Raw genomic sequence first — 27,709 nt, forward strand, 5'->3', positions numbered from 1 at the left:
AGACAATAATAAGACTACAGTTCCAGTTCTTATGTCTATGATTCAATCAATGATTGTACTTGTTGGTGGCAAAGGTTTGTTTTAACCCAATTGATCTATCCTTTTCGGGCTTGAAACTTTTCAGCCAGCCCTTGTATCTTCTACCCAGTATCGATCAGCATCTGAAATTCAGGTCCTAACCATTGCTCCATGCCAATTGTTGTGCAAGAGTCAAACCATGCACATTCTTTCTAGACCTCCTGCTTCTCATTTGAGGAGTTCAAATTTTTGTTGCACTTTTTGTATTTAGACCACTGGGCAAGTGATACTACTAGTGGACTATGTTATTTCCATTTAGCTAATATAATTAGTAACAGTATATTGCACAGGGTGTATGGACATATATTGTCGTCGCCCATGTCCGTCCGTCCATCCAAAATTTGTTTCTGAACACTCTTCAGGTCACAATATTTAACTGATTTTTGTTGAAATTTTAAATATAGTTTTATCTCCAAAAGATCTTGGTTCCTTTCGCCCCTGATTGTACCAAATATCACTTTTTCTAGCTTGTTGACACTCGAAAAGGTCATAATTTTAGAAAATAAAAAAAAGTATTTGGTCGGATAGACAAATGATCAGGCGAGAGATGGCATCTGATCAGCTCTATTTATCTCTACAGTTGGTGCCTGAATACTGTCAGACAGCATTTCCAACAGTCTATTTTTCAAAATTTTCTTAGGGAGGTGCCCAATACCCCCCACAAGGACTTGCTACTTTGGCGCTCACAAGGTGACTTCGTTGAGGTTCGCAAGTCCGTTCGTTTGACATTTTGTTCTCTGGTCAGATAAACTAGTGATTAGTCAATGGAACGTATTTGGTCAGATCTATTTGTCTCGACGATCGGTGCCTGACTGAATACTGTCAGACAGCATTTCCGACAGTCCATTTTTCAAAATGTCTGGCAGCCGCTGGTTTTTATTTTTTTTCCCTTTTATTTGCTCTATATAATATTTAGTTATGTAGTATAGTTTATAAGGTTCTCAATTAAATGTTGTAGAAATGATAAAAACTGAAATATCTACGTCTACGTCATAGCTAATTATTTTTATGTTATGAATTAAAGCAAATATGCATGTACTGTAGGTAAGTGCTAAACTTTTGTATGTGGCATTTAGTCATCCATAATTGCATCTAATGATAATTACATGAACATTAATTATTGTCAGAAAAACTACTTTTGATGTTCTGTGTTATGTTTTTCTATGTGTTCAGATTTTCCTGTCAGGTAATTGTTAAAGGACCTAAGTCCGTAACTCAAAATCCTCCAAAATCTTCGACATCGAAAACACGAATTATTGGTCAATTTAAATCAATATTGATGATGTAAACTTACCGGGAAAAGATGAGCTTCTGATATCCGATATTTAAGATAAAATAATTTTTTTAACATTGGTACACGAATCGTGTACCATAATGCAATTCAGCCCCAGTTGTATTGAAAGACTAGAAGGACGAGGCTAGACACATTGCACCAAATCAAATGGAGTTATGTAGACTAGAATAACTAGACGCTAGAAATTTGCACTCGATTGAGATTGCTGACTTATTTCGCCGAACATAACTGATTTGAAATTGGAGTAAAAATGGAAACCATTAAATGTAAATCAGTTTATATACATTCATATTACAGTATTATATGCGTTGCGACCCACTTTTGTGAATTTCTAGGTCCAAAATGTTAGCGATTTAGCTCCTTTAATAGGGTGTTGATTTTACATGTGGACTAGATGATTCTGCCTTTCTAAATAAGATAACGGTTTCAAGATGATTCTCATGTATAATTTCTACTGGTTTTTATATCATCAATGAATGAATGAGTTGTTTTATATGTTATATTTTATGTTTACATTACTTATCTGGCAGATTTCATGTGTCATCTTTTCATAACTTAATTCAAATCATTTAAGATGTTACGTGTTGGGTCTCTTGTAGACATACAAATTCAAATCTCATCAATCTTAACTGTTAAAATTTTAACTAATTCCTTTTGAAAGTGATACTATAATGGTGAGTTCTAAGAGCAAAAACGGTAGTTTTGAAATTTATAGTGGCATTAGTGTATTTAGATAATTTTTGGGGTATCAAGCTTTTTAGCATTTTCTTTCATGAGAAATAGCATTTTAAAACGGAACAGCTAAATTAAACATTGTGAAATAAATTACATATAGGCACCAATTAGTAAAAATTGAATTAACAATATTTTTTGGAAATATGTTAAAGCCGCTGATCGTCATTTGCTTTTATGGGACAATATTATATCTAATGTATAAATGGCAGTACCTTAGGTTTTTGGCACCACACTAATGGCAAGGCACATTTATATCTTATGTATACATGGCATGTCTCCTTGTCAGTCTTGTAAATGCGACCCCTGACAAACGTAGGACAGGCTTCAAAAGTCCCGAAGGTTGTTTTCAGTCCACACGGTATCAAAGTTTGATAATCAAATCCAAGGAATTCTTGTTGAGGGTCCAGTGCCCTGACTACTTGACTACCACGCCCCTTGTATATTCTGGCGTAGACCAGGAAAACTTGCCGTATGCAAGTTACAAGTTTGTGTGGTTTATTAGAAATTTATTATAGAAATGCAATAGTGTTCCAGAGGTGATTATAATCGAACAAAAAAACTGATCTTTACATTGATCCATAAACCTCTTTGGAATTTTGTGAGTACACAACAGTCTTGCTATCAATTCATTCCATAAAGTTGTAGTGATTTCAACCATTGGACCAGAGGTTATCTTCTATTCAATAGCGTTCAGCTTCTGAAATCCAGGTCGAAACCATTGCTCCACTTCAGTTAGCTATAAGTAGCACAGGCTATGATTATTCTTTCTAGACCCCACAGATTCTCATTTGAGGAGTTCACATTTCAGATTTTTGTTTCACTTTTTGTGTTTTAACCACTGGGCAAAAACTGAGAGCAGAAAGTAAAACACTGAAATTTATTGTTATTTCATTATTAGGTGTTATAAACTAATAATAGCATGTAAAATTACATTATAGTATTATTTTATAAAAGCCTCAATGTTTAATGATATATGCTATGTGTTGATTTTTATTGTTTTCTGTAACATATTTCATCACACTATCCTATTCAAACTATTGATTAAATAAGAAATCCTGTAGCTTTAGAAAACACATGTTGAATAATCAATTTGGTTTTATCACAAGAAATATTAACATTATCAAATGTTATTACAGTACAGTATCTATATTCAGTAATGTAGAAAATAACTTTGAACAGTTTAGTTGAATCATTAATGACTAGTTTTGATCATTGCCATTCTCTGGCACTCAAGGAGAATTGAAAACAATTATTTATGATTATTTTTTGTTTTATTCAATAAAGGAATGAGCGATGAATAATATATTTAAAAATGATTATAATTGCCTTCTCATGTATAAACTATGTGATTTGATGATATATTTGGGTTAAAAACATATTCAAACTAATTTATCAAAAGTTTGCTTTAAATCCCTCTAGTAGTAGTAGTTCTTGGTGTTTAACGTCTGCTTCCACATAAGTGATATCGCAGACAAGACATAGGAGAGCCGAAGCTGATTCCTGTTTTTTAGAATATTTTGCAATCTTTCCATTTGGCATTAGGCCATGGATTTGGTTTAGTGGGAAGTTCTTCCCTTTATTTAATATAAAACATATCGTTTGGTAGATGATTTCGTCTGCTTCTGGATTGGTAGATGTCATCGTTTGGGGTTAGTGTTTAGGTGCCAGGCCCGCCTTGTCGTGGCCTCCCCTTACCCACTATCCCACTCTTTGGGCTTGGTATCAGTTTTATTTGCAGAATAGTGTTTAGGTGCCGAGTTCGTCTGATCGTAACTCCCCCTTACTCCACTATCCTGCTAGTTTGGTAGATGTCATCTTTGAGGGGTTTGTGTTTAGGTGCCAGGCCCGTCTTATCGTGACCTCCCCTTACTCCACTATCCCACTCTGTAGGTTTGGTGTCTGTTTTTGGCGGAATAGTGTTTAGATGCCGAGTCCGTCTGGTCGTGACTCCCCCTTACTTTACTATCCTGCCAGTGTGGTATAAATCCCCTATGTAGTTTAGTGTTCAGATGCCGGGCCCGTCTAGCCGTGACCCCCTCTTACTTCACTATTCTACTTAGTCCAACTGTCCATTAAGGCGTGGATTTGTTCGAAGATTTGCAGTTTCAAATCTGGTCTCGGGAAGAGTAGATTCTTAGTGTTGAATGGCATGTTGTTAGTCTCCATTGTTCTCACTAGTTCCATTCTCTCCTCCTTGTATACCTCGCAGTCTACCAGGACATGGTTGGTGGTACATTCTTCTCCGCACTCACAGATGATGACTTGGTGCTTGTAGTCTCGCAGCCGCTCTTTCACCCTTAGCTTCGATATAAGTCTACATATATCTCTTCTAGGGTGATTGAGTGTTGTCTTTGTATAGATCTTGTCATCCAGCCGGAATCTGTATGTGTCAAGTTCAACGAGATTTAATTCCCAGATTGAATTGACCTGTCTTTTGACCATACTGTAGATTTCCGTTGTGCTGTAGTCTATGGTGCGGAGTGGTGCTGTGTCCTTGAGACCTTCATTGGCTAGTCGATCTGCCTCCTCGTTTCCTCTAATGTTGACATGTGATGGAATCCACATGAGTTCTAATTTGCTTCCCTTCTCTAAAACCCTCTGGTACAGCTGCCTGATTTCCAAAATGACTTCTGGTCTTGAGTCCGAGTTGTCATTTTGGATTGAAATCAGACTGCTCAGAGAGTCGCTTGGAATGACGAACTTACTAGTCTTTTGATGGGAAATCCATGATATAGCGTCACGAATGGCCACAAGTTCTGCAGTGTACACCGAACAGTTATTGGGCAGTTTCCTGCTTATTCCCTGTTCCCCAAATCCCTCTAAAAGCAAGTTGTACAAATATAGTCTTAGCATCCTTGTTTGTCACATGACTTGAGGGAAAGGTTCATTTTCAGTTTGTACAATTTGTCGTTGCTTGCTGTCCATTTACCATAAATATAGATGCCTGATTTAAATTCTTGGGTTATCCTCTGCCTACTTCTTTTACTGACACTTAATCGCAAAATCCTCAGTACTTTCAAGTCTCTCACTATCCATTTGATCTACAAAACCAAGTGTACCATGTTTCAATCCAGCAGATATCAAGCGGACAGACTGCCAGTTAGTGATCACTTATAAATTTTATCATCAGGGGTGTTTATCAGGGAATCAAGTATTTTTTTAGTAAGATTAGGTGTCTTTACATGGATTTTCAATTACCAAATTTGCCATACTGTTATTGGAAATAGATATTCTATTAATAGTTTTGTGGGTAAGCATCTTGAATTTATTCGAAGAAAGCAGGGACTATTAATACATGTATGGGTCCGTCTGTCACACTTTTTGGACCAGTAGTGATAATATAATTTGAAACAATGATATCCAATAGGCATGCTTGTATATTTTACATAAAATAAAACCAAGTACGAACAATCCAAACCATAAGACAGAATTCGAAGTCCTAAAAAACATTATAGGCAAAATAGTGTAATCAGCAAATGGACTATATGAAGTCACTGTCAACGGAATTCAACTATCAAAATATTTAATTCTCTTCGTAAGGAACTGTCGGCCATTTTGATTACATATATTTCCATCAAATAATCGCCGCTTCGATTAATCATTAGGAGTAAATAATGACTTGAGATAGGCTTTATATATATCATTGGCAATTATCAAACAACTAATCATTAATCTAAGACAACTGATTAGTATTACTCATTAACGTGATCCAGATTATAGTATCCCGCCATGTGATTGACACTCAATAATAGTTAATCCAGGATAAATATGATTAGAATTTTAAAATTTCTTGTGCCAGTTCTCAAAAAGAATCGCCAGTACCGCAAAACATGATCGCCAAAATTATCGCCAAAATCAAATTTTAATCGCCACTTTCATATTTTTTATCGCAAATTGTGACATTGGCGACCAACCGAGTGAGACCTGGACATGATAACTTTGGTTCTAATGAAGTGAGAGTGTTGAAACTTGGAGTATAGTTTTATTCTATCAATACCTTGACTAATTAGTTTGATAATGAGCATTTTCTGTTCAGGGGAAGCAGAGCGATAAGCAATGTGATTGGTTGAGACTTTGGAGCTTAATAAATTTGATTCTAATTGAGTGAGAGTGTTGAAACTTTGTGTTTAGTTTCATTAGATCAATGCCTTGACAAAGTTCGATCATGAGCATTTTCTGCTTAGTGTAAGTTGAGACCTTAATCTAATTGTTTCAGACTTCGGAACACAATTAATCTCCTTCTAATCATGGTAGAATGTTCAAAGTATGTGTATGTGTCTATTAGGTGCCTTGACAAAGTTCGATCATGAGCATTTTCTGCTTAGGCTAAGTAGAGACTTCAATCTGATTGGTAGAGACTTTGGAACACAATAACTCTCCTTCTAATTGAAGTAGAATGTTCAAAGTTGGTGTAGGTGTCTATTAGGAGAGTGTCTTGACAGTGTTCGATCATGCTCATTTTCCACTAAGGTTAAGCAAAGATAAGCATTTGATTGGTTGAGACTTTGGAACATGATAACTTTGGTTCTAATTGAGTGAGATTTATGAAACTTATAGTATAGATAGATTCATTATATCAATACCTTGACTAAGTTTGATGATGAGTATTTTCTACTTGAGCTAAGTAGTGATAAGCATTTTGATTGGTCAAGACTTTGGAACATAACAACTCTGCTTTTAATTGAGGTAGAATAGAATGTTTAAACTTGGTGTAGATGTTTATTTGGTGAATGTCTTGACTGAGTTAAATGATTAACATTTCATTGGTCAATGCTGTGAACAAGATAATTTTGATATTTAATTAATATTTCCCGCTAAAGCTAAGCAGAGCTATAAGCAGGTAGCCTACTTCAAAACTGAGATATTACCGATTCAATTACCGTTGGTACAATGATAAACAAAGTCTTGATTATCCATTTTTACATTAAATTATCCATCAAAAAATGTATTCAAATCCACTAGATATCACAGGCTAACGATGGCATCGAGAATTGATTATGGTCTGGATAAGTTAAATAATTTCTAATTAATAATTTATATAACATTTCAGGCCTAAAGAAAGACCTGCAATAGAAAGAATTAGCTCTTGCATAATGCATGCTCAAGTTAACTAAGTTGTAAAATTAAGCAATTTTGTGACAGTATTTGAAAAGATGGAATTTATACCGATTTTTCACAGACCATGATCAACATATATTTATCAAAGTATTCTGTAAATTCACTAGTAACCTCTGTGTCTGTGTATTTATTTGTATCGAGCACGAAAGTGGTACATAATGAGCATTGAATTTAATGTATCCCAATCTATGCTGATATTTTCTGCAGTTACTGTGCACTATAAGTATATTTAACTCATTAATTTCTCGCTTATTTTAGTTTCTTGGTTTATAGTAGTTTGTAAAATTTTGATAATTAGATAGCAACAAAAATAGAAAATTGGTGTACAGTAAACAACAACATTGTTTAGAGATAAACAATAGGGTTTATTTGAGAATATTACCAGTACTGGAGCTGAATCTGTCAAAATTTCTAAATTGATATTCATGTTCAACATTTAGTATGAATAATGACAACAAATTATCCCAACTAACTTATTGCCACTTTAAATGATGTAGTCAGCTTTCTCAGATTGTGATAACATGTGTTTTTAAAAAAGAAATGTTAAGAAAGCTAGCTATTTCACAGGGAAACGATTTTAAATGTCAGAGACCTTGTCTCTCCCTAAGTAATCAGTGATTGAGGTGTATTTGACTAGTTAAACAATTGTTGTGTTTGTTTGGTGCAACATGAGTAATAGGAATCAATGAGCTTACACATGTAAAAGAATGTCTGCTGTAAACGTTTAAAAATGTACCAGAAATCTCAATGTCTGTTTGCGGAACTGTGTGATATAAAATTTAATTTGGCAGCTTCTCCTATTTTCAAAGAAATATTTTAGAATGCTATAAAGTTTTAGTATTTTTAATAATGTATAACTTTTCCTAACAATCTGATTGATTGAATAGAAGTTTAATGTGACAAAGTCACCCCTTAATATAGGGAATGAAACATCTCCATTATACTTGTCCCCCGCCTTTCGAACACAGAAACGAACGAACGGACCCATTTTAATAGTCCCCTGCTTTCTTTATTCGCTAAGATACGGCATCTCTTACTATGGGTTTCCTGGGTTACCTGTCTCAATAGGAAAGAGAGAAAGACACAAACTAGGTCATTTCAGGACCAACATAATATGGTTTAATTTTATTCAATAATTCGCTTGCGCGTAGGCTTTAACAATTGGAGGAAACTTGAGGACCCAGAGAAAACCCACAAGGTTGGACAATAGGATGGAATAGAACATTTGTTGAGTTTTTTTTACATGCTTGCCTAACTACCACAGATCCTTTACACTAAACTTACAGAAAGCCATCAGGAACAAAACAGTTGTGGTTTGATTGTGTCTGAAGTTCGTTAAATCTGCCTCTGTACACGTTTAAATGACAAGCCAGGAGTCTACAAATACATGTGATAGAGTTGAATAAAAGAATGGTCTCATATGTTTTACTGAATAAAACTTGTCAATTCTGTGTGAAAGACTGATATAGATTCTTAACCGAATATCTGAAGCTGTGTTATACTGTTTTGAAGACATAAAATATTCTAGTTTCCACATTGTGCTAGTAATAAGTCAACAAATTCCAAACTATACAGGTGCTTATAGCTAACCATGTCTATATACTTCAAAGTTACAGTGACAAGTGATTGTCACAATTACCTAGTCACTCATATAATTTGATTTACATATATAAACCAACTTATATCTACTATGAAATCTGAGACTTCCCTTTTAAACAGATCCCAAATATAATTTTAAAATTTGAAGATAGGAGATCAGTTGTTTAATTAGTGGCTGAATTAGCTACATGGACAATTCTCTGATAAATCCTCTGAAAATGAAGAGTTGTTGTACAAAACCGTAAGCAACAATTTTTATTAATTCTAATTTTATCACATTAACATATACACAAAATCAATGTATTCCGGATTTATTCTTGAAAACTTTTATTTGGCAGAGTCTTTTAACAGAAGAGTGAGCCTGTATGTACTAAAGTGTGGTAGGTCTACCGAACTCTAGACTTTAAGCAATTTCACTTGATCACCTGAAGGTCTAGATTTACCTTTTCAAATATGTTCAAATCAATTTCCAAGTATTTTCTCTGTTTTAAATTATTCTTGACATACTGAAAAGGGCCATGTGCTTGTCTTCAAATACCGTATTTCAACAGAATTCGGGATGTTTGTAAGGTTGCCAGATGTAAACTACTTCAATAATCCCAACATAAACAATGCTGGAGGTAATATTTGTCTCTGATTAAATAGATCGGGATGAGAATTTCAAGATAGTGTAACTATTTGTTTATTTATCTCCTTGTTTGGGTTTGTTGGTGTTCTTTTTACAACTGCACTGTTTGCATGAAAGGGCACATCCTGATATTGTGTAAATGAAGAATATTGTATAATGAAAATCCTTCATTGAGTTCTACAGTTTTGTACAAAGGTAGGAAATGATATATAGGTTCTATGTTTAATAAGAAGATTCATTGAATTCTGTGTTATTTACAGAGTTATTGTTCTTAACTAAAATATCGAAGAAGAGGTTGTTTGACACACATCTTCACCTCTGTACTAACCTTCATTTAAAGTATGTCTGTCCGATCATGACATTCATCCTTTTACTGGAGGATAAGCATACAGATATATGACAAAATGACACTAGAGACCATGTACCTTTCAAAATATTTTCGAGTCGAGGGGTAGAGAATCCCTTTCTCCAACCCCTTGCCGAGTTGATTGTCCCAAGGTCCTGGTGAGCAGGGGTGTGTGTGCTTTGGCAGTTTGCCTGGTCAAACATTACCATATAATTTTATTGCTGAACATACAATATTTTTGTGTGTGAGCATTTATAAATATTCCAGACATTATGTTCAACTTTTTCATAATATTCCTCAAATTATTTAATTCTATGACCACAAACAATCTTGACTCTATAAAAACAACTTAGAGCACCTGCATAATGTTTGAACATATGTATGTATTTTGAGATTTATTTTTACTTCATTATTGTGTGAATGTTTTGTTTACTTACTTAAAATTGATTTTATAAAAGTCATAGTACAAAGGGTGAAAAGGTTTTAGGCTGTTTGCCTTTGGAGGCGGCTTGCTTTTATCATTTGAAGAAAATGTTAATGTGTTTGTGTTAGATGATGTGGGTTTAATTCTATTGTGAATAGATTCAATACCTAAATTTTGACATCCATTCTAACTATCCTTCTTGGGTGCTTATTCCTCTTATCTGTATTTTGATATACATGTATAGACAAGATTACTGTGGATGATACTGTTATTTTCTGTAGATTTACAGGTGATTTTCTGTAAGTTATATACCCAACATATGCCACAGGAATTTTTCTCACTGCATATAACAACTTGGGTCTAAACCTTTGATTACCTAAAACCAATTTGTCAAGTCCCAGTATCCTAGGCGGGTTGGATGGCTGAATGGTTAGCGTGTGCGCGTTGTATCAGAAGGTCTGCCATTGAGTCAACTGGCGTGGTTTTGATTCCCTGGTTGTATGTGACAAGGAGTGGGGTCTCCTGTCCAACCTTGTGGGTTTTCCCTGGGTCCTCTGGTTTCCTCCCACTGCTAAAGACCCCTATGCGCAAGAAAATTATTGAAATGAAATTGATCTATATGCTAGTCCTGAAATGACCTAGTTTGTTTCGAGTGGACTTAAACCCCATATCTCTCTCTCTCTCTCTCTCACTCATTTCTCTCCCATTATCCTAGCAATTCATATGATTGCAAGAACTTGAAGTAATAAACTTATGATGCAAAGTGCTCCAGGTGTGGAAGGCACAGCATCCTCATCTGGTTTGAAATAAATTATATTTTAGTTAATGTTAACAGGAGTAAACACCATTTCTTGAATACACACAGCATAGAGAAAAAAAATTACTAAATAACAAGTTTGGGATTCCTATAACTAAAAATGATATAAAAACACTTCACAAGATCAGTTCTCAAATTTAGAACAAAAATTAACACTTGATTGATAATAGATGTATTTTAGCATCAGAAGAAAACTATTATTAGTAGTAGTCTGTGGTAAAAAGAAAACATTTTATTTGATTTATATGATTACAGCTGATTTATTTCTGTTTCTTTGGCACAGCATATATGCATAACTATTGATTGTGATCTTGTTATATGGTGTATGGTATCATATTCTGTTGTTTTTTTTTATAAATATCAACAATTGAGTAAACAGGATATCTATCGTATGAAGAATAAAACTCATGGAGTGTTAATAGTTATTAATATACATATTGGGCACTGGCTTCATACAATAAAACTGTGATTGGACTGATCTACATGCATTGTGGCAAATATGTATATTTTATTGAAGCAATCTATGATCAGGTCTTAAAGGCCATTGTTGGATTACACATAAACATATGGCAATGATAAATTTTCTTTCTGCTCTCTGGCGTCAATAAATAGTTAGCAAGGCATCCAGCAAGCCAGGTATGGGAAGGTTTTATAGATGATATTTGATTGTATTGGAATAAACTACATGTCAAGAACCATGTCTTATTATCATCTTTATAAAGAAGTCTTGTGTTAGCAGTTGGATCTTTATCATTAGATATAGCAATCACTTTTTAAGTTGTTGAAAGCTGATGATAAAGTAGAGTAGTACTTAGAAAAAGGACTCTAGGCTAACTCTACAGTTTCTGCAATCAGTGCTATTCAAACTTGTTTCATTAGCTTTAAACAGAAAGGTGGATATATGGAATCGGGCATTAGGATTTAATTTAAAAATCAAGGTAAGAATTAATAAAGAATAATAAAGAATATTTGATAAGTGAGGTCAGTGTCATGTTGCCTTGAAAAACAAATAAATGTTAACAGATCAAAATTAATATCTTATGTTCTGTTTCACATTTTTCCAGGAATAAATGTCACTTTAAACAAATAAAAACTTTTTATTTTATGATCAGTAGTGGAATACCGCGTTTTATCAGTGAAATAAAAGTGTTATTCCACTGGCTAAAGTAGTCCATGTTGTTTTTACCTAAAATGATTGTAAAATCATAAAATAAATAGAACATTTGTCGTTTTGTCGTGAATAACATATTTTATTTCATCTCGAAGCAAGAAAACGTTTATATTTTCACTCATGCTACGCTAAAACGACAAATATCCTCTATATATTTGGTTATGATCATGTTCAAAGACAATTTCTTAAGAGGAAAAGCCAGTATAAAAATATTTCTAAATGTCCAGAATATAGACCTATTATGTACACCTGAGTATAAAAATTCTTCATAGAAAATGGAAAGGCTTGTGCAAAAAAGATAGAATGAATATTACTATATTTTTTCAAGTCGGTGTGAAATATTATAAAGCACATATAAGCTTTAAATGTCTATTACTTGTTTGAACTGATGATTTGAATATTTTTTGGCTTCTATAACTCAATATTTAACTTTTATTCCGGCATCATGGGGCTGACTTCTTTGTACAACTTTCCACACAATTTCATTTTATCAGTGTAACCTAATAGAACTTGTCCTCATCTGCAATTGTTTCACAAATTTTAATAATAGAGTTAATTTGCCGTCGGCATTTTCATTCTGATTTTCAAGATGGGATTATATTATACCATTGTATTAAGTGAGATTTTTTATATTGAATCTGCTAATGTCTTGCCTGCAGCTTATTAATATCAATGTTCTCTATTAAAACTAAATTTGACTGACCTAAATTATATATTTATTGAAATTTGTGAAGTAACGGAAATCCTGTACTACATGGTAGAATGATTAAAGGAAGTTTGATTTGACTTTAAATCAACATCAGGACTTTTAAAGAGACATTTTTATGATGTTATTTCCATGTATCTCCAGGTGAACTTATTAGGCTTTCTTCATTTTTTATCATTTTATATATCAGAAATTTATTCATAACTTAACTTCTAAATAATGTCTTTTTAAAGTGCCTTAAACATACATTATGCAAGAGCTAAATCTGCCTTTTGCAGGTCTTTCTTTAGGCCTGAAATATTTTCTTAATTATTAATTAGACATTAATTAACTTATCCTGGCTATAATCAAACCTCAATGGCATCGGATTTCTCCGATATTAAATAGATTAGAACAGTTAAGCCATATTTTGATTTAAGCTAAAAATGGAGGAGCAAAATTATTGCACACGTCTTGTTAAACCTTCCAAGGCTAATATCTTCGCTCGCAATAGAGTAATTATTCATTTTACATTATCTATTTTTGAACTATTATAGCAAGAATGGATAGCTCTTTATCTAAATGTTACATAATGTATCTTTAAGTAGATGCTTAATGAAATGAAAGGAAAGAAAATCAGATTGACTGAAGTATCTTGAAGAATCTCTCTATTCAAAACTTTCATTCGCAATTATTTTATTTTAGTGGCTCGGAATGTTTTGTCTGTGGTATATGCTAGGTGCGACATAAAGTATTTTTTAACCAAATCCAAAAGAAATTATTGTCCATATAAATTTAAGACACTAAGGTCGAACGAGAATGTTAGACTAGAGGGAACCTAATTATTAAAGAGTAGGCATGTATCTGGAAAGTTTCATTTAATGTGGGTGAATAATTCATGAAATATTTTCTGTATAGTTTAAAACATCTGATAATAAATTATAATATATATGATAAGTAGAAGCATATGTGTATGACCCAATTTTGCATAATCGATGATTCAATATTTCACTTGCAAAGGTGATATAACTGATGTTAGCTTGAAAATTGTTTTTTTTTAGACCCAAATGTTACCTTTGTGAATTGATAGATGACTCACAATTAAATAAACTAACTGGGAAAGCAATTACTGAAACAAAGATGGCAATGAAAAAAGAAGGTACATGTATCTTCAAAAAATTAATATTGTTTTAGTGGGGTTTTCAATATTGGTACTTCATGTGCTTGTGTAGAGAAATGTACGTGTACGAATCCAAGTATTGATTTTAATGATAATAATAAGCTAGTTTTCTTTTCAACTGAAATCGTTTTGGTAGTAATTTCTAAATGTACTTAAAGGTTAATTAATCAATATATTTGAGGTAATTCTTTTCAATTTGCTATTTTCTAAACTATGTTCTGATATTCTACTTTAAATATATCATTTGACTATGACTTTTACAGTAGCCCAGAACAAACCAATATTGTTATTCAGGATCTGGATAAATAGCCCAAACTGAACTACGTTATATTAATTTATTTTTAATAGCCTCAGTGAATCAAATAGGTTAATACATTGTGGAAGACACCTTTATTGTATTGCTGGATAATTTTTGGAATTTTCAGCAAAACAAAAACTTTGGTCTCCATGTGAGTTTGGCAATAAGTTCTCAAATTTGACACTGTCTTACCTGGATAACCATGTCTACATACTTGTCATAGTGGTAACTGAACAATGGAATTCCTTATATAATTTAAGTAGGGGATCACGGTGGCTCGCTAGCCTGGAGGTCGGGTGTTCGATCCCTGCATTGGCCGAGAAAGTTATCCAGATTTTCCGGCGTGGTTTCCCCTTGTCAGTGATGCAGGACGGAGGGCCTGACAAGGACAGCTGTCTAGTCATTCGGATGAGACGAAAAACCGAGGTCCCGTGTACACATTGGCGTGCACATAAAAGATCCCTTGGTAGTTGGAATTCGATATAAGAGTAGGCCTAGTGCCGCTGTCCGGGCAAAATTTCCCTCATAGCACACTGTATGGCGTATGCCCGTCTTCATTAGCCCAGTTCGAAGCAAAACAGTAGGACGTTAAACCCCATTTCATTTCATTTATATAATTTAAGTAACACAATTAAGGAAATATCTAATTTGTATATACAAACCCACTTTGTTATCAACAGGTACATGTATCACAAGGAATCTAGAACTTCCCCTTTAAAATATGGAGCTAAGAGCTTTTGAGAAGAGTAACCAGTAGTAATTGATTTTAGATATTTTTTCCCAAAAACATAAGATCAAAATTATATTAGTTCTAGATGTTTCCATTGAATTAAAATTCAAATTGGTGTGGCCTTATAAACCAAGAGTTTCTCATTTGGCCCCCCTCGTCTACGATATCACCCTTGGTGGAAATGGTTGTAAAACCAGGAACTAACGAATGAACATTTGGTCCATATATAGAGAATCTTCTATGAGTCTTTTTTGATATTAAAAAATACAGATGTATGTAGTTGGATTATTTGCAAAATACATGCGGATATTTTAATATAACTTTGAAGTATTATATTTTGAATTGTCAGTACAGCAATTGTACCACAGGGATTTATGATATATTGAAATGTTCCTTATGTCTGTTCATTCTATATAGGCATCTGGAAGTTTGCCCCATGCTAACTCACTAATGGGATTTAGAAGAACCGTCTGAAATAAGTAATGTCTACCAAATGAATCCATCTGTTTCCTTTAATAATATGTCTGCTTTATTACAAAATAGAATTAAGTTCTTATGTGTTATTTTTTTTTATTATATTGGAATCACAATAGATCTTGGAGTCTTGCAAGAAAAACCAATGTTCTGTAGCTATCTCAGATCTGTCCTTACTGTACAAAAAATATTTTAAAGTCACCAGATCCAAAGAACTTGGTTCGTTTCGATATTGGCATGTATTGGAATGTAAATTCATGGATTATGTCCCCAAATTGTACGAAAATTTAAGTTTTTAGCTTGTCATTCGACAAAATAGTGTAAAAGTATCTAATACCAAGGTTGTGGATCCTCTAGAGGTCAGAATTTTTATTGGATTTTGATGGAACTTAAAAAATATTTTTATATCCCAAAGATCTCAGTTCTCTGTCCATCTCTTAAAAAATATGGACGTATCTTGCATGACAACTGCTTGTTATGGTCTAAAATGTCCTAAATAAAGAGTTGGTAAAATCTTAATCCATTCTATATTTCTTGTTTATTTCCAGTTCCGATGTAGTTATAGAAGAGTCTAACATCTGATTGCCAACACCTTTTAAAAAGTAGGTTCTTATTACTTATGTTTGAAGACTTGATACTGTCAACAATCTGAGATATTTGATAAATGCTCATAAAGAGTTAATTAGACATCTTTATTTACTAATAATGTATTTATATGTAAAGTTTTTGAGTGATCTATTGGTAGTTTGTGTGGAGTGGACCTTCAACCCTGTTCCTCTGTCTTATTGTTTATAAGTAACCCAGCAACAAATTTTGATTTGCCAAAACATATAAATGTGGCTCACTAATAGCATAAATAAGTGGTGGTCATGACAATTAAGAGACCACTTTAAGTTATCTCTTTGGGATCTTGCTTTATATCAAGGGATACAGGAGTTCATGAAGTTGCCTGATCAGAAAAGTGCTGGATGGTAACAGGTTTGAATCTTGGACTTTGTTCATGTTGATATTACTATGACCAGGTAGTATTTAATACAGCCATTCACCCAATACAGGGCTAGACTTACACCACAACGTGGCTCCCAAGATGGATTATCTAGAGTAAGTTATCAATGGTCAGCTATGATAGAGATTAGAGACAATAGTAGTAATGAGATAATCCATCTATAAACATTAGGCAACTTAGTAAATGAATGAATGGATGTCACTTAAATACTACCCATTAACAACTATAAATATATCATCCGGGGTTTATGGACCTGCTTATGGTCCAACCTTCGACGATGGGTTGTATGTTCAATCTATTGGGGGTGTACGATTGAACATACAATAATTCAATAACTCACTTCTCTTAGTATAATCTTATATTCTGTAACAATATTTAACAATAATAACATATATATATAATACTGAACCACAGGCTAAGTAACTTAATAAGGAACAGCATCTAAGAAATAACTTATCAGAGACCTGCCCTTCAGTATGTCCCTTGCCTGTCTGTGGGGTTCTACCTATGATCTACAATCTTTCCTCTAATATACTAGAGGTTACTTGGTAACAATAAACAATACATAGTAATTATATATATTTAAACTTAATAATATTTTATAGTTGTTAATGGGTAGTATTTAAGTGACATCCATTCATTCATTTACTAAGTTGCCTAATGTTTATAGATGGATTAAATACTACCTGGTCATATATGGACGCCATGACCAGGTAGTATTTAATACAGCCATTCACCCAATACAGGGCTAGACTTACACCACAACGTGGCTCCCAAGATGGATTATCTAGAGTAAGTTATCAATGGTCAGCTATGATAGAGATTAGAGACAATAGTAGTAATGAGATAATCCATCTATAAACATTAGGCAACTTAGTAAATGAATGAATGGATGTCACTTAAATACTACCCATTAACAACTATAAATATATCATCCGGGGTTTATGGACCTGCTTATGGTCCAACCTTCGACGATGGGTTGTATGTTCAATCTATTGGGGGTGTACGATTGAACATACAATAATTCAATAACTCACTTCTCTTAGTATAATCTTATATTCTGTAACAATATTTAACAATAATAACATATATATATAATACTGAACCACAGGCTAAGTAACTTAATAAGGAACAGCATCTAAGAAATAACTTATCAGAGACCTGCCCTTCAGTATGTCCCTTGCCTGCCTGTGGGGTTCTACCTATGATCTACAATCTTTCCTCTAATATACTAGAGGTTACTTGGTAACAATAAACAATACATAGTAATTATATATATTTAAACTTAATAATATTTTATAGTTGTTAATGGGTAGTATTTAAGTGACATCCATTCATTCATTTACTAAGTTGCCTAATGTTTATAGATGGATTAAATACTACCTGGTCATATATGGACGCCATGACCAGGTAGTATTTAATACAGACATTCACCCAATACAGGGCTAGACTTACACCACAACGTGGCTCCCAAGATGAATTATCTATAGTAAGTTATCAATGGTCAGCTATGATAGAGATTAGAGACAATAGTAGTAATGAGATAATCCATCTATAAACATTAGGCAACTTAGTAAATGAATGAATGGATGTCACTTAAATACTACCCATTAACAACTATAAAATATTATTAAGTTTAAATATATATAATTACTATGTATTGTTTATTGTTACCAAGTAACCTCTAGTATATTAGAGGAAAGATTGTAGATCATAGGTAGAACCCCACAGGCAGGCAAGGGACAGACTGAAGGGCAGGTCTCTGATAAGTTATTTCTTAGATGCTGTTCCTTATTAAGTTACTAAGCCTGTGGGTCAGTATTATATATATATGTTATTATTGTTAAATATTGTTACAGAATATAAGATTATACTAAGAGAAGTGAGTTATTGAATTATTGTATGTTCAATCGTACACCCCCAATAGATTGAACATACAACCCATCGTCAAAGGTTGGACCATAAGCAGGTCCATAAACCCCGGATGATATTACCCGAACCTGGTAATGGGTTTGAATCTTGTACAGTGTTCATATTAATATTTCCCAAACCAAATAGATTTGGATCAACAGGATTAGAATGTGTGTCACATGAATATTTGCACAAGAATGTACTGTATACATTTCCTTTTCGAGTCGGCGATATCTCTTGAGAAGCAGCATGCCCTTTTCATTTCAAGAATCATTGTGTTCACATCAGGTTTCTTTGCAAACCAGAAAAAAATTACCTTAAATATAAGTGTTCACATACAACAAGTGTATTGTTATCCAAATTTATTTTTTATCTATGAAACATCATAGTTAGGATATATAGTTAAAAATGCTTCTCAGGACAGATTGCACACTAAAACATTATAGTGCTATAAATATAAAGTATCATAATTTTTGGAGCCAAATTTAACCGCGTCAAAAGTAATTTAAAGTTATTAATAACAAATGTCATTTATCTCAAGTAGGTAGCTATCCTTAAACTTCTTGTCAATACAAATAGGCAGTAGAATTAGTTAAAATTTAATGTTTTGAATATAAATATGTTATACTTTATATCCGCTGTAACAACTGAATTTTTAAAAGCAAAAAGTATAAAGTGGGCTTATAAATAGCAATTTATGTATGATGGAAATATGCACAATTCCTTTATAGAATTTAAGAGTGTGGGAAATGCACTTGTCTGCCTATTTCTCCCCACCCTTCCTCCTCCTCCTCCTTCTATCTAACTAAACTTTTCCATCTACCTGTTGCCCTCACTGCTATAGTCTTAAGATATATTGAGTTGATCCACTTATTTCTATATGTCAGCTACGAGTACTAGAATCAATTTTTAATGGAATCTTTAAGTATAACGCTGTTCAAACATCACACTAAATTAGAGATTGTGTTTATGAAGTCATAGGTGGAAACCGAACCTGCAGTTGTCAATTGCCGAGGGCAAAAACTCGACTATGCAAACAAAATAAACAAATCTGATCACATTACGCTAAATTTCACTGTTTTCCAGCTTTGGAAAGAGGCTACCTAGAATTTTTCTAAAAGGTAATCACAGTAGCTGTCATCACTTTCTAGCATTAAAGGCCTGGGACAATACAGTGCAATGTCAATGTTTTCTTGATAGATAACTATAAAACTCTGTTACATATTGACTAATTGATCTAAGACGTCATATTGTCTTACTGATAACAAAACTATGGTAACATTACATTTCTATAGAATAATCTAGACATTTATACTAAATCTATGATTAATGATCTATAACATTATTGATCATATCAATATTATTGGTCTTTTGTTATAAAAGGTGAAATCCCAGATATACTTCAATGAATAAAAGTGTTTAATTCTGTATGTGGAAGGCTCTTAAAACCCTTGATGCTTGTAACAAGCTACAAATGTCCAGTAATCATGTAGAGTCAAAGACAATCTTCTTGACCAACACCCACCGGTCTAAAACTCAAGCTTGTGCGGTGTGAGAACATTAAAATTTACGGATTGCAGACCATTTATTTGTTTTAATTTCTTCTTAGAAAAATTGTTATCAGGTCACTCAATGAAAAGTTCAAGGCCATCATTCTAGAAGAGTTATGTAACTTTTATAAACTGCAGTAAATCACGTTATACTAACCAATATTTTAATATTTTCTGGACTGAGGATCATATTTGTCTTTGTTAGGACTTTTCAATTCAAAGTTTATTAAATCGTGTAGCAAATATTTGCAAATAAGTTGCCTGCTTTCTAGTAGTCTAATCAGATTACACTTCAAATGGCTTTTACACACAGCTCTATTAATTGAGGCTTTTGTTAACAATGGGTATTAGATAGGATTACCATATGTCTCATGTTAATCTTAAGACTTATAAATTGGGTTGTACTAAACAGAGCAAATCCTGATCACTAAGCTTATTGATTAGTTGTTGATGAATTTTTTAAAACCTCTTGTAGCTATATTTAGATATTCAATAAAGTATAGTGGTGAACTGTGTATGTATAAGGATGTCTGAAAACATGTATTGAGGATTACAAGTCTGTGAATATCAAAACAGAATCTTCTTCTTTCTACTGCCAAATAGACAGATTTTCTCCACTGCATTACTACATAAAAAGCACACTTTTTTTTATACGCCCACATGTGGATTTTAAATTCATACACAGTGTTAACGATCATGAGACGCAGAAGTCTATTGATTTTCAACAATTTCCCATAATTACTGCAAGTTATGGCCCTTGATCACTTTGAAACATCTTGTGGACTTTCTAGAAGCTAAAGTTAATATCCTATAGACTAAACAGGGATTTGGATGGCTGATCGGTTAGCATGTGCGCGCTGTATCATAAAGTCTGTCATTGAGTCAACTGGCGTGGTTTCGAATCCCCGGTTGTACGTGACAAGGAGTAGGGTCGCCTGTCCGGTTTCCTCCCACTGCTAAAGACCTCTACGCGCAAGCAACTTATGGAAATAAAATTGAACCATATGTTAGTCCAGAAATGTCCTAGTTTGTGTCGATTGGACGTTAAATCCCATTTCTCTCTCTCGCTGTCTCCCTACAGACTATACACAGTGTTTACGGTCATGAGGCAAAGATGCATTTTGCTTTTCAACAATTTCCCGATAATTACTGCCAGAGTTATACCCCTTGATCACTTGCAAAATTTTGTGGACGTGATATAGGCTAAAGTTATATAAATTTATACACAGTGTTTAAGGTCCTGAGACAAACAATCGTAACAGATTCTAATGATTTCTGATAATTACTTAATTGGTTGTTACTCGTAATAAGATTTTAGTGTGTTGTAAATGTTTCCATTACTGACAAATGAAAAAATATGCGACAACCCTTGTTGACTCAGACCTAATAGCTGAAACACTACATAATGTCTCTATCCTAGCTTTGAACCAGAGGCTGAGAGTACGTTCTAAGAACCCTGCATGATGTCGGTATCCTTGGCCTCTAAGCCGATGAGGCTGTGGGCATGGTCTTCCACTGAACTCTGAATGATGTCTAAAAGGAAATTTAACCACACTCGTTCTAATATAAAGAGGTTACATGCATGAGTCATTTATTGGACTCCAGTAAAGTGGCGAGGTACACCTTTATCTGATTGTTCAGCTGCACAGAAGCTACCCTGAATTTCAACACAGTGCACTTATATGGGCACACAGGAGGGCGGCTATCAACGTTTCCAACGCATGGGGTTGCCAATCATATTTGGATTATCAGACTACAATGTCATTTCCCGATTTTTATCTACCAGACATATCCTTGTTAGCCTAGTTTTTGTTGCCACCAGTACTAGCTAATGACTTCAATACATAACCAGAGCATTTTTTAAGAGAACTTAAATATCAGATAAACTCTACAGTACATGTATATAGGCCCTATAGTATTACAGTTGTATGTGACAAGGAGTAGGGTTGCCTTCCAACCCTGTGGGTTTTCTCCGGGTCCTCCAGTTTCCACCAACTACTAAAGACCCCTATGTGCAATTGAACTATTGGGGAAAAAAAATGAAACCATATGTTAATCCCAAAATGTCAAGAGAAAAGCTCTGTGTTTCAGAAGAAACAATTTTACATGTATCTGGAATTTTTCTAATGCAATTTTGGAATTCGAATATCTAAATTAACCAATATTTACACAAACTCTTTTTGTTTACAGGAATTTAATGCAAATAAAATTAGGACCACCATCAAAAGACTGTTTGCAAACAAAATGAAAGTATAGAGTGAAAATACTGATATGCCAAATCTCAGAAAAACTGAAATGTAATATATCGAAATTAGACCTATTTGTTTCTGCTTTCATGAGTCTTTATTAATTTAAATATATCTAGTACTAGTCCTTTAAGTAACACACCATAGTTACATTATTTTAAAGAAATTTCACTGTTGTGGGTGGGGAGTGAATATAAATTCAATTTTGAGAAAAACAAATTGTCTGTTTTGTAGCTACATGGTTTTATTTTACTCGGATTTGATGAATCGTGAAATATATTGAGAAGGAGGAAAGACAAGAGCTATGCTCTACACCCACAATTTGTTGGAGTGATTAGAGTGAAAATGTATCAATTTGATGTTCAAATGTAGGATTAGACCATAAAATATATAATGCCAGCGCCCTGTCTGTCCATAATTTGTTTGTTTGTGGACACGCTACAGATCACAATTTTTATTCGATTTTAACAAAACTTGAAATATAGGTCTATCTCCCAACTTGGTTCCTTATGTAACGGACCATAACTTCATGGATTATGGCATCTGATTGTTCATGTTTTTAGAGGTCACAATTTCCTTCTGATTTTGATGAAACTTGACATGCATGTTTATAACCCAAAGATCTTGGTTCCATTTCGATATTCGCTCATATCGGATTGTAACTTCCTGAGTTATGGCCCTTGATAGTATGAAAAATCAGATTTTTAGATTGTAGTTCCTCTCTAGAGGTCACAATTTTTATCTGATTTAAAAAAAAACGTTTGAATATATCACCATTACACCCTAATGACGTTTGAGTTTGACTTTCGTGAAAATCGGACCAAAACTGACAGACAAAAAGGCCAACCCTCGCACGCAATTAGTGTAAAACTATGAAATATCAAAGTTGTGGACTATGTAGAGGTCACAATTTTGATCCGATTTTGATGAAACTTTAAATTTGTGTTTAAATCACAAAGACCTAGGTTCTTTTCGATAATTGCACATATCCGTACGTAACTTCCTGGATTATGGCCCCTGATTGTTCGAAAAATCACGTTTTTAGTTTGTAGACTCGCTAGAAGTCACAATTTGTATTCAATTTAAAAAAACGTTTAAATATATCACCGTTACACATCAATGAAAGTTGTGTTTGAATTTCGTAAAAAATCTGACCGAAACTGCTGGACAAAATGACCGCTCCTTGTATGTAGATAGTGTAAATGTATGTAATACCAAGGTTGTGGACATTCTAGAAGTCACAATTTTTATCCGATTTTGATGAAACTTAAATATTTGCGCAGATCAGACCGTAACTTCCTGTATTATGGCCCCTGATTGTATGAAAAACCATATTTTTGGCTTGTGGACCCTCTAGAGGTCACAATATTTATCCGATTTTAGAAAACATTTATGTGTATCACCGTTACAACCTAATGATGGTTTTGTTTGAATTTCATGAAAATCGAAACGAAACTGTGACAAATGGACGCTCCTTGTGCGTAAATTGTATACAAGTATGTAATATGAAGGTTGTGGATCCTCTAGAGGTTACAATTTTTGTGCGATTTTGATGAAACTTAAAATATATCCTCATATCCGAAAGATCTCAGTCCCTGTCGATATTGGCACATTTCAGACCATAACTTCTTGGATTATGGCCCCTGATTGTACGCAAAATCTTGGGTTTTTTTTTTAGCTTGTTCTCTACCCATCTCTTGCAAAATGCACATATCTTGCCTGGCAGCCGCTGGTTTCATAAACAATCAAGTCTGTCCGCTTATGATTATTCAAATATTCATACGTATTGGTGGTTTGACTTATCGAGGGTAGTAGAATATAAACCGGATAAACTAATAAACAGTGATTGTGTCCTGTATATTTACATATTTCCTATAATAGTATAGTTCTTTATGAATGATGTACCCAATCCTATACTACCACGTACCACTATAAACAATTGTCACTACCCACATAGGAACCATTTACTACTGATTTATTGTTATTTCAATCACTTGACAATGATAGTAATAAATATAATATCACCTTTATTAATCATTTCCCCAATAAACTAATAGAACTACCGTAATCAGTTGGTAGACTAATAGAACTTAACACTCTCTTGTGTAGTCCATTAAAATTAAGTAGAGCATTTCCCAACAACATTTTTAAGTGGAATACTTTGTTTAGTATTTACTAGGCCTATACTTGTAGTTTTCTAAAATTGGTATTTCTAAAAATAAGTTGCACCAAATGTTTTCTAAAGGGGTGTGTCCATTATTGATTTGTTTACATAGTGCACTAGACGAGAAGAAATGTTTACAGAATTTGAAAGAATGGAAATGTTTCAATATTAGGTCAACCCTTTATTGAGGTTAATTTGAAAGACTTACTTTCCATCATTTCGCATAGGTCATCAGGGTTCATAATATCTTTTTGGTAAAAATTATAAATATTGAACCCTGATTTAGAACCTTTTGCATCCCAAGGGAGTTAATTCTCCATACTGGTTTGGACCACAAGTCGCAAAATCTTGAATATAATAGGCAAATATAATTCTTGAATTGATTACATGCCAACATGCCATACCGGTCTGTCCACACTTACTTCCGTGCACTATACAATTTTAGGCTTTCATCTGTTTCGTTTTCAGGAATAGTCAGTTTTGGGCTTACCGTAGTATTGATCATGAGAATTTTTGCAAACATCTTGTATGTGATTGTTAATAACCGAACATACTTATACTCACTGTTACTTCAATTCCCCTAACTGATGAAAATTGTATTACCATACTCAAAAGAGATAAGTTCTGTTGTCAGATTTTCATCAAATTTTCAGAAATAGTTTGGTGATTTTTAGGGGTTTATGTACAAGATTACTTTTAGAGTGTTATTGCCCAAAAGAGAGAAGACTGACCCATTCTTCCCATCTATATTTTATAAAGTGTCTGGTTTCTAGTGATAGGAAGTCAAGGAATAGACAGTTATTAAACTTTTAAGAATTAAATCTTGCTTATTATTTGTACGCAGTAAATGATTATATCATTTATTTTTTTTATTTTTTTAGTGACAGAGCCAGGTGCTGGATTTGATTCACGAGGCCTTGGCCTACGTGCCCAGAAAAAACTGCTAGGGAAAATGTCTGGAAAGAAAATGGCTAAAGTGTTTATTGATGATACTACTGGCCGAGTACTTGATAATACTCATAGAATTATTAAGGAATTCACTGGAACTAAAAAGGAGTCAGAAAAAACATTAAAGTATTTGATAAAGACAGTTGTAAAAATAGGTATTCTTTATAAAAATGACCAGTTTAACGGAGAGGAATTAAAAATGGTTGAAAATTTTAAGCAGAAATTTCATTCGCTAGCAATGACAGTGGTGAGCTTCCATGAAGTGGATTTTACATACGATCGAAGCTATTTACGCAAGTCCCTAGAAGAATGTAAAGCTATTCTACAATCACTAGTGGCAAGACACTTAACAGAAAAATCTAAAAATCGTATTGATATCGTTTTTGATTTCTTCCAAAACCCAGAACTGTTGGATTCTGTTTTTCAAACTGACAGTCAATATAAAGACATCATGGATTTAATAGTGAAAGATTTGAATAAAATGATGGATGAGGGCAATTTATAACCCATGCAAAATATTATATTATATTTCTATTATTAATATGCAAAAGTGAGCAACCAAATGCATCAACATTGAACTGTTGGAATTGTTGGCTTTATCATATTGTTGGATAGTGCTTCAGATAGTTGTAATATAACCAGGTACTCACTCCATTTTTGGTGAAAAATAACAGACGTAAATATTTTTGGAGGTCGGGTGGTGGTTGTCCTGTAATACACTTATGAATTATCTCTGTGTGTGTAATTAATTTGACTAAAATTCTTCAAATGGTGCCGTGTCTGTACCAATAAATAATAAAAAACGATGACATTTTGATGTGGATGTATATTGTTGTTGCCCCTGTCCGTCCGTCCGGACGTTCGTTCACATTTTGTTTGTGGACATTGTGCAGGTCACAATTATTATCTAATTTTGCCACGGTTTTAGCTTGTGGACACTTTAGATTTTGGTTCCTTTCGCTATTGGTGCATATTGGACTGTAACTTCCTGAATTATGGCCCCTGATTGTACGAAAATTGTGTTTCAAGTTTGTGGAACCTCTAGAGGTCACAACTTTTATCTGATTTTGAAGAAACTTAAACTACCTGTTTATGTGCCAAGATCTATCACCCCTGATTGTACGAACAATTTTTTTTTTTTTTTTTTTTTTTTTTACGCAAGCTTTGTCTCTATCCATCTCTTGCAAAATGTGAGCAAATCTTGCTTTGGCAACCACTTGTTTTAAAGACTAAAAAGAAAAATAATGTACAATTATTGACATATATTACATACCATGACATGATATTCAGCTGAATTCTGTCAGCTGTTTATATATTATCGTATCTATGTATTGAAATGGCAACTGTACAGTAGAATTAAATAATCAAACATAAACAATGCTGTTTAAATAAAGATCAGTGCCAAATAATTATTGATGATGATGTTGTTTTTAGGAGCTAATAAAACACTGAAAATTGGTCTTAATCAACAAATTGATCATTTGTGTTTAAGTGATCTCAAGATAAGGTTGAGATTGGATTTATCCCTATACTATTTCATCTGTTATGTCTATTTATATCTCTGCATTTATTTATTCATTTATAAAGGTCATACTACACAGTGTTCACTCTATGTTAATCAATAATTAAATCTCCAGTAGAAAAATATGTAAATTAAATATATAGTGTTATTGTACATTGTTTAATATTTAATGCTATTATAAGATCTTGTGTGTTATCTCAGAGGTACACATGTTAGTTTTAATAGTTAATATTAAATATAGATTCCCTTATCCCAATCTACAAATCTCCACTCAGTTATAGAGGGGTAGAGTGGGGAATTCTATTGAAAGGAATTTTTATGGAAACTCTACCTATTTTAGTCTAAAAAAAATCTGGATGGTTCTATTTATTGTCCCCCACCTTTCGAAGAAAGTGGACTATTAAAATAGGTCTCTTTGTCTTTCTGTTCTTCTGTCTGTCCATCCGTCCGTCAAACTCTTTGGGACACAATAGCTTTCCTTCAAATTGAGCTAGAATGTTCAAACTTGGTGTAGGTGTTTATTAGGTCAATGCCTTAATGGAGTTCAACGATGAGCATTTTTTGACAGGCTACGCAGAGATGGGCAATTTAATTGGTTGATGCTTTGGGACATGATAACTTTGGTTCTAATGAAGTGAGAGTGATGAAACTTGGTGTATAGTTCATTCTATCAATACCTCGACTAATTAGTTCAACAATGAGCATTTTCTGTTCACGGTAAGGAGAGTGATAAGCAATTTGATTGGTTGAGACTTTGGAGCTCGATAACTTTGATTATAATTGAG

The 27,709-nt window shown here is 33.5% G+C and overlaps 1 protein-coding gene across 4 annotated transcripts in view; it reads left to right on the forward strand.

Annotated features, from left to right (window-relative positions):
• Positions 1–26,812, forward strand: part of LOC126818098 (tumor necrosis factor alpha-induced protein 8-like protein) — a 36,863-nt gene extending 10,051 nt beyond the window's left edge. For 2 of the 4 annotated variants that reach the window (XM_050545299.2, XM_056100279.1), the window contains exons 2-3: positions 16,126–16,179; positions 25,336–26,812. In XM_050545299.2, coding sequence (XP_050401256.1) covers position 16,179; positions 25,336–25,907 — 573 coding nt within the window. In that variant the 5' untranslated portion in view covers positions 16,126–16,178 and the 3' untranslated portion in view covers positions 25,908–26,812. Of the gene's footprint in view, positions 1–7,418; positions 7,449–11,390; positions 11,978–16,125; positions 16,180–25,335 lie in introns of those variants that run through there. The other 2 variants (XM_056100280.1, XM_050545302.2) reach the window with 2 other exon arrangements.
• Positions 26,813–27,709: the final 897 nt, after the last annotated feature.

Source organism: Patella vulgata, chromosome 4 (assembly GCF_932274485.2).
Source record: "Patella vulgata chromosome 4, xgPatVulg1.2, whole genome shotgun sequence".
In the NCBI taxonomy this organism is placed as follows: domain Eukaryota; kingdom Metazoa; phylum Mollusca; class Gastropoda; family Patellidae; genus Patella; species Patella vulgata.